This window comes from Tachypleus tridentatus, chromosome 7 (assembly GCF_004210375.1).
Source record: "Tachypleus tridentatus isolate NWPU-2018 chromosome 7, ASM421037v1, whole genome shotgun sequence".
NCBI lineage: Eukaryota > Metazoa > Arthropoda > Merostomata > Xiphosura > Limulidae > Tachypleus > Tachypleus tridentatus.
This window is the reverse complement of record NC_134831.1, coordinates 75,806,809-75,820,597: the sequence shown is the minus strand read 5'-3', so window position 1 is coordinate 75,820,597 and position 13,789 is coordinate 75,806,809. Positions and strand designations below refer to the sequence as shown.

Below are 13,789 nucleotides of genomic sequence, written 5' to 3'. Positions count from 1 at the left end.
GTAATTTACTATATCAATTGATAAATGAACATTCAGTACCTATTTTAGCTTCCATTACTAACATCCTACAGTGGCACAGAGGTATGTCTGGGGACTAACACCGCTAAAATGGGTTATCTGTACTCTGCCCATCAAGTATATAAAAACCCGGATTCTAACGTTGTAAGTCCGCTGACATACCGCTGGAAGTCCCCACTAGTCAACGTTTAATAATACTCCTGCACCGGTTCGAGAATTTGTTTAGAGAAGTATTTGTTTCCTGATTGATGAAGAAAGAATATGGTTTCATGGAAATTACCGTTCAATCCGTAATTACAATGTGATATTTTAAATAAAGTTACAATTTAATATACATTACAATGCAGCATATTTAACAAAATGACCATTAAATCAGTATTTATAATTTATTTTAAATAAAATAACCGTTCAATCGGTAATTAGAAGGCGATATTTTAATAAAGCTTCCATTCAGTATGTATTTAGAATACAATATTTTGAATAAAATTCATTCCATATTTATGGTGTGATGTTTTAAATTAAAGAACCGTTCAGTCTGTATCTGCAATACGATATTTTCAATAAAATTCATTCCATATTTATGGTGTGATGTTTTAAATTAAAGAACCGTTCAGTCTGTATCTGCAATACGATATTTTCAATAAAATTCATTCCATATTTATGGTGTGATGTTTTAAATTAAAGAACCGTTCAGTCTGTATCTGCAATACGATATTTTCAATAAAATTCATTCCATATTTATGGTGTGATGTTTTAAATTAAAGAACCGTTCAGTCTGCAATACGATATTTTAAATAAAATCACTGTCCAATCCGGAATTACATTGTACCATTTTATTAGAATTATTGTTAAATACATAATTATAATGTAATATTTTTATTAGAATTATTTTTATTAGTTATCGTTCATTTCGTAATTATAATGTAACAAGTTAATAACAAAATGCTAATTTAAAAATAGGAATAGAGAACGTGAGAAAAGTACAGAAACCAATTAAATAAAGACATAAAGATAATAGTTTCAAGCCTACAAGTAGGATTCTAAATACAGTAAACAAACCAGGCTGGAAATAGTGCCTATATCATTCTAACAAGCTATTTTTGCTTCACGTCAGTAGTAGTTATTAAGTTTAGTAGAGTCAAATAGGGATTTATAACTCGAGAAAATAACGTGAACATTACTTTTAGCTCAATTTGTTTACCTTTTTTAGAGTCCCAGATTCTAGACTTGAAAATATAATATTCGCATTTTGATTCAACACGTTTTTGTAATTTTTTGACAATTCCTACTCCTTTTAAAGAAATGATCTTTTGATTATCTTGTTTCTTAAGTTATTATGCCCATTTACAAAGAATATATATTAAGCTACATACTTACATGTGCACTCAGTTGAATGTTATATGTTGTAAACGGTTTACTGTTGCATTGTTTTTTTTTTTATCCACTCAACCATATTTTACCGAACTAGGTGGTTTTGTGCCTGAGGTTTCGTGTAAACACGTGTTTACGGTCGTCATGTGTAAAGGAAACCACTCACAACACCTAAGCATACAATATGTATTTATAGCCATGTAAATCAATTTTCAATGTAAATTGAACAACTTGTTAAAATAACTCGTGGACATTCGCAGCGTTTCTTATTATATATCTGCGTAGGTTTTCGAGCTTTCACGTCATTAGACAGTAACATTAGTTTAAATCAGAGAAGCGTGCTAGGTAATAGTTTTCATATTATCAGAAAATAATATTAAATTAATTTAGGGAAGCGTGCTGGGTTCGAGTTTTCACGTCATTAGAAAGGAATCCTAAATTATCTCGTGTGCCAATTCTAGCACATTGGACTAAAGTGATAGGATTGGTTAATCCAGATACGCTAGTTTTAAAGGTCGAAGGTAACTTGACTTTGATCAGTTGTTCAAAGGTGTTCGCTGAAATTAAAAGGAGTCTTGAAAAAAGGACAACTAAAAGATATTCACTGTGCTTTACAAAAACAACTATCGTTTATGAAGATCATTCCAGGATTTCCAGTTTATTTATGTGCGCAATAAACGAAGAATTAATGGTGTAACCCTGTGCGTACTTAAAAACAGTTTTTTTCTGATTTTTAAGTTTTATACTTATAATCATTAATTAAAGATAAATTAGCGAGATATGGATAAATAAAACTGTATATAAGCGTTCGTTTATTAATATTTTAGACTATTATTTAGTGATTGTTTAGCCAGTGGCTAAGCGAGAAATGAATATTAAGGTCACTGCTACGTCAATGGCTTAATTTACCGGGTTCGAAAGTATAAAATTGGGGCGCAATAATCAAATCCCTATTTGGAATAGGCCAATTTTTTACAACGCGCAGACACGACCATCTACGTTTAAGATCAAGGTCGTGGAAATGGTCTATCATTTCTACCAAACTCATAGAAATATGCAATCATATTTCTGTTACAAGTTTAATGAGTATACCTGGATCAGTTCACCAGTTCTGTAAACTAGAATAGATGTCAGGGTCAGGTAAAAAAATCTGTTCTGTAAACTATAATAGATGTCAGGGTCAGGTAAAAAAATCTGTTCTGTAAACTATAATAGATGTCAGGGTCAGGTAAAAAAATCTGTTCTGTAGACTATAATAGATGTCAGGGTCAGGTAAAAAAATCTGTTCTGTAAACTAGAATAGATGTCAGGGTCAGGTAAAAAAATCTGTTCTGTAAACTATAATAGATGTCAGGGTCAGGTAAAAAAATCTGTCTGTAAACTATAATAGATGTCAGGGTCAGGTAAAAAAAATCTGTTCTGTAAACTATAATAGATGTCACGGTCAGGTAAAAAAAATCTGTTCTGTAAACTAGAATAGATGTCAGGGTCAGGTAAAAAATCTGTTCTGAAAATAGTAGAAACGCAAATATATCCATGAATCAAAAGTGATAGAAAGATGTAACTAAATTTTGGACTTTGAAGGTCAAGGCCAAAGAAGCGTATACAAGGGGAGCCCAGTGAGACAAGGTCGTCTGAAAAATCTAGACATATTGATCACATTATTTTTCAGCTTTTATATATGTTTAAATTCGTTTGTATCATTTAATAAAAAAATAAAACGTCTGTAAACCCCACTACATTTGATTTTATTTGGTTTAATGATACATTTATTAAAAATGTAGATCAATTTTAGTACGCTCGACATGGCCGGGTGGTGAAAGCGATCGACTCCCAATCCGAGGGACGTGGGTTCGAATCCCCGTCACACCAAACATGTTTGCCTTCTCAGCTGTGGGGGCGTTATAAGTCCTGGTCAATCCCACTATTCGTTGGTAAAAGAGTAGTCCAAGAATTGGCGGGGGGTGGTGGTGACTTGTTCTCTTCCCTCTAGTCTTACACTGCTAAATTAGGGACGTCTAACGCAGGTAGTCCTCGTGTAGCTTTGCGCGAAATGCACAAACAGGAGAGATAGAGCAGCATCATGGATTTAAACCAAAGATTTCCTTCTAACAACCAAATTTCGTTACACTGAGGCATCCAGGTTGTCAAACATTATGACTTATTGTACCAAATTGTAGTGTGAATTGAAAATAATACAACAATAATGTGATTTGTTATTATTTTGGTAATTTAACACATTAAGTTTTTGCACAAACATCTTAACAGAGCTTTCAACTCAAAAAATTATATTTCTTAATTTTTAATTTCAATTACGTGTTTAATATGGGGTTTATACCTCAATTCACTGCACCACAACGTGACTGCGTTTTACGCACTTACTTTAGACCAGATATTTATACGCAATGTTAATAGAAATGTGTCAGTTGGTATGTAGTGTTATACATGCGAACGTGGAATCCCAAGTGGCGGAGTATGTTAGGATCACTTTCCCCACAAAACTCTTCAATTTGTTGGCTATGATTAAACGATAACTCGATGTGCCTTGTCCGATAAGGGAGTATAAAGTCAGTAGATGTACTCTTTTAGAGTAACATAGATTACTACTAAGTAGAACAAAGTTCGAAGGTGGAACTCTCAGCGCTATAATACGTCATCATGACTTCATTTTCGCCCACATATCGAGAGCACATCACTTAATCTAAACTAACCTGCTATCAAACTTTAAGTTGGTAAGCAGAGTTTTGGTAAACGACAATTTGGTACAAAGGAAAAAGGCTTTGATACCAATAACGGTTTCGTACACGACGTAAACATCATTGGCCCGGCATGGCTAGGTGGGTTAAGACGTTCGACTCATAATGTGAGGGTGGCTGGTTCGAATCCCCGTCGCACCAAACATACTCGCCTTTTGAGCCGTGGGGGCTTTATAATGTCACGGTCAATCCCACTATTCGCTGGAAAAAATTAGCCCAAGAGTTGGCGGTGGGTGGTGATGACTAGCTGCTTTCCCTCTAGTCTTACACTGCTAAATTAGGGACGGCTAGCACAGATATCCCTCGAGAGAAGCTTTGCTTGAAATTAAAAACAAACAAACAAAATAAACGTAAACATCAACCTGAGTGCCCCTTAATGGTTCAGCAGTAAGGCAGCAGGTTTACTACACTAAACATGGGGTTTTAATATCCTGTTATCTTTCTGCTTAACAAAGCAAACCAAACCTAACCTAATAGCGCAATGCACAGACCCGTAATTTAGTAACGTGGGAAAGAAAATACCGTTTAGCCTTGGTTGGATTTGGCACTGCACTGTTTTTCGGAGTTCTTGCTGCGTTCTGTGAAGTAAAGGAGCACCTGTTTGAATTTCGCGCATAGCTACACGAGGGCTATATGTCCTAGCCATTCCTACTTTAGCAGTGTAAGACTAGAGGGAAGGCAGCTAGTCATCACCACCCACCGCCAACTCTTGGGCTACTCTCCCACTAACGAATAGTGGGATTGACCGTCATTCATAACGCTCCACAGTTGAAAGGGCGATCATGTTTGGTGTGATAGGGATTCGAACCCGCGATCCTCAGGTTAGGAGTTGAGCGCCTTAACCACTTGCCTATGCCGGGTCTGCAACTGCCTCAATCATCTCTTAAAAATCCTTTTATGCAAGACTTATTAGTTGCTTATACGCATAATGAAGAACCCCCCTGATAGTACAGCGGTAAGTCGACAGATTTACAACGCTAAAATCAGGGGTTCGATTCCCCCTTCGGGGGGCTCAGCAGATAGTCCGATGTGGCTTTACTATAAGAAAACACACACATATATAATGAAATAGTCTTCAGTGTTATAAAGTAGTGGTGGAAATATTAAAACAAGTTCTAATAGAAAAAAAAATCATATTATGAAAGAATTTGATTGTTTTTAGATGTTAACTTTACAGCTTTTGACTTGTGGCGCTTTACTTTAAATGAATGAAAACTGTATTATGTGAAGGACACATAATGTTAAGAGGGGTGAAAAATACGAGTTTGTTTACTGAACTTTTATTATCTCATGCTTGTTTCTGATTACAAGTCTATCAAGGTTTAGGATGGCCTGATGGCTAGAGTATTCGATTGCCATTCTGAGGGTCGTGGGTTTGAAACCGGTCTCAGAACATACTCGTTTTTTGTTTTGTTTTTTTCTGGTGTGAGAACATTATAACGTGGTGGCAAATCTGATATGTCATTCGTAAAAAAGTGGCCCATGGATTTACTGTGGGTGATGTTGACTAACTGCCTTTCTTCTAGTCTCTTAATTCCAATATAGGGATGGCCAACGCAGATGGTTCTCAAGTAGCTTCGCACAAAATTCCAAAAACAAATAATTTAGAGTTACATCCTTTGACTGAAAAAAAAAAAAAAGTTGAGTTGTAATTAAAGCGATTGAGGTCGTCAGGAAGGATCTAAGATGTTGCTTAGATACCATCACATATACCCAGAATTCCTGTGACTGTTGGTTGAAGTTTAACTGGATTGACAATGTATATAAGTTCTTTTAATAGGGAAATCATCGAAGCAAACCATAGTTTATTTTGTAAGTAGCATGACTGAAGACCTTAATAAGCGCCGGGAATTCTTAGTGGTTAAAGTTACGGATGTGAACTGAGTTAAGTTTTTTGTTTCGCCCTTACGAACTGTACACTATAACAAATCTGTAACACACTGTATTTGGTTCAAGAAAGAACTAAATGCTAATTGCATCAGGAAGATGACAACTGTGTTTATTATTTTGGCTAACTATCATAATAATGGTGAACTATTAATAATTCCTGAACTTACAAATATATGTATAAACCATTAACTCATCGTTATTTTAAGGTTATGTGTAAGTTAAGTGGCTTAATCATTAGAAAACATTTTGTTCGTTTTGAATTTTGCGTAAAACTACACTAGAGCTATCTGTGCTATCCGTTCGTAATTTAGCAGTTTAAAGCCAGTGGCAAAGCCATCCACCGCCAACTCATAAGCTACTCTTTTACCAACAAATATTGGGATTGACTGTAACATTATAGCGCTTCTATAGCTGAAAGCGCGAGCACGTTTGGTGTGGCGGGGATTTGTTTTTTGTTACAATAAAGAATTAACAGGATGGCAAACTCCAAATGAGTTCCTGAGTGCGTTTAACGTGCCTGTGGGGTAACATTAGAGAAGGTAGGAAAAGTATCCACAGATTATTAGATACTACGTTTCCCTATACTACGAGAACCTGACTCTGTTGTGGCAGTTTTATCACTTCTGGAAGAATCGTATTTTTTCATTGTTTTCAGGTACTTGAGTAACATAATTACTGCAAATGGAATTTGTGTATATATAAGCAATGTTGTTACTCCTAGTTGGTCCTATACATTCCTACCAAATATTCTACATGAATCTTACATGCAGAGCAACATGTTCTACAAATCACATGGGGTAAGCCTAGTTAACATAGAAGTTTGTCTTCAAATCTTCATCTCTTTAATTTAGTTAAGTTATAGCCACCAGGAGGCTTTAACAATATAAAATATTATAATAAATAATCTGGTTTATTGTTCAACTTAATCGATAAAGCTTTTATGAATATATAATGTATTTATATACCAACAGGGGGCGTTTGAATGAGTGTTTATGTGTGTGTTTTGTTATAGCAAAGCCACAGCAGGTTATCTGCTGAGTCCACCGAGGGTAATCGAACCGCTGATTTCAGCGTTGTAGATCCGTAGACTTACCGCTGTATCATAGCGTTTGTACATTTTTCAAATTCTTTTATTAATCTACTGATTCATTCAAAGTCTAGAACCATGTTCGTATTATAAACTAAAGTTCACAGATATTCTACCAGAAGAGAGCACTAGTAGGTGAACATTTTGAAAAAACGAACTTCAGTACATCCTTGGTCATCAACATACGAAATTTCTTTAATTGGTTCGACTTTAAGAAGAAGGGTGTCGTAGTACAGATTTTATAAACACCAGAAGTGTGTTTCATTTGTAAAGTTACATCACTACGATTTTACTGATCTGGTAATATACTGTTTAAACAGAAAAACCGCAAAAAAGCGTTTCACTTAGGTATACTTCAGATTTGTTTGTCATAATCTTTCACACGTTCAATTGAATTGTCTTATACAAAGTAATAATCTCTCACACGTTCAATTGAATTGCCTTATACAATGTAATAATCTCTCACACGTTCAATTGAATTGCCTTATACAATGTAATAATCTCTCACACGTTCAATTGAATTGCCTTATACAATGTAATAATCTCACACGTTCAATTGCATTGTCTTATACAATGTAATAATCTCTCACACGTTCAATTGCATTGTCTTATACAATGTAATAATCTCTCACACGTTCAATTGTACTGTGATTTGATATCAGTGATTTGATTACTTTTGTCAATTAATTATTTAGATTATCACTAAATTCCTTTTTGTTACTATTGTCTGGCCCGATTAGTTCAGTGAACATTAAAGTAGTGGTCGCATTGCAGGGAATCGAACTTTGGATTTGGCGTTGTCATTTCGTAGACTTGCCTCTATCCCACCGGTGGACAATAAACAATAAAGAACTTATTTCATGACCCCCATTTTTCAACATTTGACACTTACCTGTATAACGGACACTGACCCTTGCACGTAATAATATCAAAATATATCTTATAATGCTTCCGCTCGTGGCTTTAAGCTGTTTCTACTCTTTGAAAAGTTTTGGAATAGATTTACTTTCCTGCCTAGTAATAATGAGGTAGAAAAAGCTTTTTTTCAGGCTTTACTATCCTTACCATCTATTGTAAATGAAACTACCTGAGACTGATGAATCAGAAGCATGGTGGATGTTTCAGATGACCTCGGATTTTCTTCTGTGGTTGTTTTTGTAACTGACGTTTCTGCTGAACATTTGGTTGTTGCTGAAGTTGTTGGTAAAACTGTGGTTGTTGCTGAAGAAACAGTTTCGTCCCCTTCAGTATTTATTACAGCCGGAACTGAAACACATAAAAACATGTTGTGAATGGACAGATATGAAGATATGGGCTTCAAGCAATATCAGAAAAAACACACAAAAAACACTTTGATATTGAGTTTAATCACAGGTGGCTCGGCATGGCCAGGTGGATGGGGCGCTCGACTGTAATTTAAGGGTGGTGGGCACGAATCCCAGTCCCACCAAACACACTCACCATTTCAGACGTGGGGGCCCTATAAAGTGACGGTCAGTTTCACTATACGTGAGTAACAGAGTAGCCCAAGATTTGGCGGTGGGTGGTGATGACTAGCTGCCTTCCCTCTAGTCTTACACTGCTAAATTAGGGACGGCTAGCGCAGGTAGCTGTCGTATAGCTTTAAGCGAAATTAGAAAAACAATAACACTTCAATCACGGAAATTACTTTTAGAAAACTCACGTAAAAACTGATTAATTAAATGGTGTCGTATGACGTCAGGAGATCGTGTTAGACGGGACAGTATGGATATGGTAGATCGGCACTTTTCGAGACGAACTGTTCGGGAATAACATTTACCAATACCAGGATTCAGAGCCGGCTTCACCGTAAGAGACTGTGAATTATAGTCGTAGTTGATGTTTGTTTATAAATGTTAGGGCAATGATAAACAACAGTCACAAGGACGGTAATCTTAGTGCTTGTTTTACCAAAACCTGGCCAGGAGTGACCCGTTATGTTATTGCGTTGAATGCGAATCCGAAGATTTATGGTTCGCAGCAAATTATCGTAAAAACACACTCCTAACTTAGTGATTGTGAGTGTGCCATAAAAATAAGTCACATCCTACACCGTGTTAATCTAAAGCATTGGTAAAACGTTGTAATGATAGCGTGTGTGTTGGTAGAACATTGTATTGTTAGTTTGTTTATTGGTAAAACATTGTAATGATAGCGTGTGTGTTGGTAAAACATTGTATTGATAGTGTGTTTATTGGTAAAACATTGTATTGTTAGTTTGTTTATTGGTAAAACATTGTAATGACAGTGTGTGTGTTGGTAAAACATTGTATTGTTAGTTTGTTTATTGGTAAAACATTGTAATGATAGTGTGAGTATTGGTAAAACATTGTAATGACAGTGAGCGCATTAGTAAAACATTGTAGTGATAGTTTGCTTGAAATTCTTATAACAACAGCAAATCTTTAACTTTTAGTGTGTGCTTGTTATTCTTATAGTAAAGCCACACCGGGAATCCAACCCCTGATATTAATGTTGCAAATCAGTAGATGTACCATTGTCCCAGAAGAGAATTAGCTTTTAGTTGGACATTACTGAATATTGAATGGAAAAGGGAAAAATGTTCTATTCTAATGCACTTCCAGAAAAATGAAGGCCCACCATAAAATATCGTTAGAGTAGGTATCCAGTTCATAATTCATTGCATTCTAATCTACACACACATATAAATATGTATTAGTTTTCCAGGGTTTGGATTTATATAATTTAATTTCTTTAGGGTAGTTTTGTTATACAGCATTGTTTTCATCATTTAAAAGTTGTTTTGGTATAATCTATCTAGTTATCCAACTTTTGATTCAATAATATCCATAGTGTTTAAGTTTCTTAAAACTGTGATTTACCTACAATTCTAACTTCCATTCAGTGTGATCCATCGTGTTGTGATTGTTCTTAGCCTTCAGTATTACAGTTTGTCTCTTAAGGCTACTGTGCTTTTGTGCAACAAAGGAAAAAAGTGGTCTAAATTAAAATTAAAGCTCATTTGTTAAAAATGTCAAGGCCTTGACATTTCATATTATTTAATTAGGAACATCCTGGTGATGAGTGTTGAAGATAAAGTCACATTTATGTGCAGGTACAAACATTCACAAATGAAAAGCTAGTCTGGTGCAAATGCAGATGTTCACTGATATAGAAGGAAAGTTTGGAACAAGTACTGATGTTCGAGGAAATAAAGTTAGATTAAGGGTGCTGCTCTTTTGAATTAAGCACTACACAATGGGCTATCTGTGATCTGCCCACCACGGGTATCGAAACCCGGTTTTTAGCGTTGTAAGTCCGCAGACATACTGGTGGGGGGGAAATTAGATTAAAAGCGATGCGCAACCATAAAAATATCAATGTAACATTGTATTATATTTCTGATAAAAATATAAGTTGAATTATGTCATAAGTCTGTGAAATGTTAAATTTATCCCGGGCAGGCACTGCAAATAAATATCTTTTTTTAAACCAATGGAAATCCTAATTTTTCTCTTTAATTTTACAAAAATTCCCTGTGTAACTTCATGTTATATTGTTACTTATGTTTGTATAGGATATTTCAAATATACTCTGATATAAATTTAAGTTATGGAATATAGGTTAATTTGTTTTATATATTTTAGTTTTACTAATTTCAAATGGTGAAACAAATTCGAAAAATATTTTCAAAATTTAAATTTCGTTAGCATTAAAGTTTGTTTCGAAATTTGTTTTCAATTCGGAAAATTTATCTCTGTGTGTGTTTTTCTTATACCAAAGCCACACTGGGCCTCTTTATGTGTGTTTTCTTACCAAAGCCAAAGCCACACTGTGTGTTTCTTTATGTTTATGTTTTTCTTATACCAAAGCCACACTGGGCCTCTTTATGTGTGTTTTTCTTATACCAAAGCCACACTGGGCCTCTTTATGTGTGTTTTTCTTATACCAAAGCCACACTGGGCCTCTTTGTGTGTTTTTCTTATACCAAAGCCACACTGGGCCTCTTTATGTGTGTTTTTCTTATGGCAAAGCCACACTGGGCCTCTTTATGTGTGTTTTTCTTATAGCAAAGCCACACTGGTCCTCTTTATGTGTGTTTTTCTGATAGCAAAGCCACACTGGTCCTATTTGTGTGTGTTTTTCTTATAGCAAAGCCACACTGGTCCTATTTGTGTGTTTTTCTTATAGCAAAGCTACTACACTGGGCCTCTTTGTGTGTGTTTTTCTTATAGCAAAGCCACACTGGGCCTTTCTGCTGAGTCCACCGACATTTATCTGTAATTGGTTCAAATCCAAATTTTTCTGCAGAAATACACTCGTGATAAAAAGTACTTCTTAAACTTTTCTTTTAAATGGAAGAGAGCCGCCGAAAGGGCTATTTGTGTTGTGCCCACCACGAGTATCGAAATCTGGTTTTTTAAAGAGGTGTAAGCCTTTAGATATTTCGCTGAGCCATTGGGAGATTTTTTTTAAGTTATTGCTTTTTAAATGAATATATTATTACTGCTTTGCTTAAACGTTTTCAATGCAGTGTTATAACTAGAATTAATAGCGCAAATCAAACTGTTTTTGTGAATCAGTCATAATCTGCACTGAAAAAACAAAATACTAGAGTGAAGAGAAAATATTTACTTAAAACATAACTCTGCAGTTACTGTTAGAGTATTGAATTCATTTACTGCAACAGTTTGGTTTGGTTTTTATAGCTCGTAAATAAAGAAAGTGAATTACGTGTATATTGCTTTTGTTAAAAATTTAAACCAACTATAATTGTTTTTTACACTGTTATAGCATTTAAATAAAAAATTGAGAGTTTAGTTTCACTTGAAATAATGGTATTAAAATATCAAATAAATAAATAATATTGCACGTGCTGTTATAACTTTTTAATTCAGAAAATTTGAATAAATTTAATAGCTGATATAGCGTTGAGATTTAGAAAATATAAATTAATTACCTATTATATTCTTGTGTTCAGATTATAAAATATAAGTTAATTTTCATACATTTTTATATATATTGTTACATGTTTATATTTTAGTAAAGTTAAATAAGCATGTTATGTAATAGCTTGTAAATTTAAAAAATCGTTCTACATAAAAATTTATAGGTTGTTTTAATTATTATATCATATTATAATTTTATTTATATTCCTCAGTGAACTATGAAAAACAATAAATGTAAGCATACATTATTTAAACAGTAACAGCTGTAGGTTTCGGATACAACTATTCAACTAATTACACAGAATATAACTCCTACCATTTTAAGAATTTATCGATACTTCGGATAATTTCGTTCTAACGCTTCATGAATATTCATGCTGATTCTAAACAACCAACGATTAAAATAAAAAAAATAAATTAAATTTCTCTGCAAATTATTTTATGTTAGCAACTTATAACAATCGACTTTTGTTTTTTGATTAAGCCTAAGTATACTTATCCGTTCTTTCCGTTTCCACATAGATATAAAAGTTAGAAATAGTTAAATCTATAAACTAAAGCATCTGTTTTAAGAGTGTATCCGCTTCCAAAGTCTAGAATAACATGCCTTACCCAGATCCATCAAACTGTGATGAGTGGTATTATCTCTCAATCAAAACGATTTTATACTGGACTGAGCGATAAGTTAGCACATAACTGTTTTTTTTTACTGTTATTTAGAACTTAGATTTGATAAAGGTAATTGGTAAAGTAAATAGGTACGTTTAAATTATCTCTTCTTTCCAGATTGTTACTTTAGTGAAAATGTGGCTTATCGTAAAGAATGTAACGCCAATGTGTTGTTATAGAGGGCGCTGTATCTTTGGTTTTACGATTTGAATTTATTATTATTTGCTGGAAGAAGATATGTAAAGTATCGTATTTCAAGGAAATATTATATATTTGTTCAAATGCAGAAATATTAGTCATATATTTAACGGTAGTACTGTAATTTCCCCTTACATATAAAATATACGTGTTAATTCACAGCTCTCAATTTGCGTTTGTACCAGTTTTAAATCTTTCATAATTACGCAAGCCCCGCAATCGTGTGTACTACAAACCTAAACCTAATTCATCATTAGTAATACAGAGAGGATGAGACACTCTGAAACGTACGCTCTGATTTGTTCTGTTATTAATATTATTGTCCCTACTGCAAATGTGATACACAAAGATCTATTTATAAAAGTTAAACAAATAGAATCAGAGTTTTAGATTAATAAATTAGTACTTTCCAGAGAATGGAACGTTTTTGTCACGTGTACGGTATACACTAAAAAAAAAAGTGATCGTAAGTCTTAGCTGTGTTCGTATGCCTGTATGTTGCCAAAGGTACTTAAAGGTGACTGTTGATCAAAGTCCATTTAATTCTTTTGAAACCATAATAGTCCACAGTCCCATGGTTCAATAGTAGACTGTCCATTTTAGCGCATGCTAATTTTAAGGCATTACTTAAGTCAGTATGGACAGTTAAAAAAATCAACAACTACTCTTTGAAGCAAGGACTTTTGAAACCTTTAACTTTGGTTGACACCATAAACTGTCATAATAAATCAAGTAAGGTTTGCATATTGTTCCAGTCGTTACAAAGTATTTTACCATATGAGTACAAATCTAACGTTCATTAAGCTAGGCAAGTACTTTACATGTCTTTAAGTCATCTAGATCGATCTTAGCGAACAGAAAAATCAAGA

The 13,789-nt window shown here is 34.2% G+C and overlaps 1 protein-coding gene and 1 long non-coding RNA gene across 4 annotated transcripts in view; one reads left to right on the top strand and one right to left on the bottom strand.

The window, feature by feature from the left end:
- Positions 1 to 13,789, top strand: part of LOC143256001 (uncharacterized) — a 94,232-nt gene that overhangs the window by 23,479 nt on the left and 56,964 nt on the right. The gene's annotated exons all lie outside the window — the stretch shown is intronic.
- The window catches only part of LOC143256000 (putative nuclear hormone receptor HR38), a 56,533-nt gene that overhangs the window by 20,752 nt on the left and 21,992 nt on the right, over positions 1 to 13,789 (bottom strand). Inside the window, exon 2 of one of the 2 annotated variants that reach the window (XM_076512526.1) lies at positions 8,188 to 8,388. In XM_076512526.1, the coding sequence (XP_076368641.1) occupies positions 8,188 to 8,190 (3 nt within the window). In that variant the 5' untranslated portion in view covers positions 8,191 to 8,388. The remainder of the gene's footprint in view (positions 1 to 8,187; positions 8,389 to 13,789) is intronic. The other variant, XM_076512525.1, reaches the window with a different exon arrangement.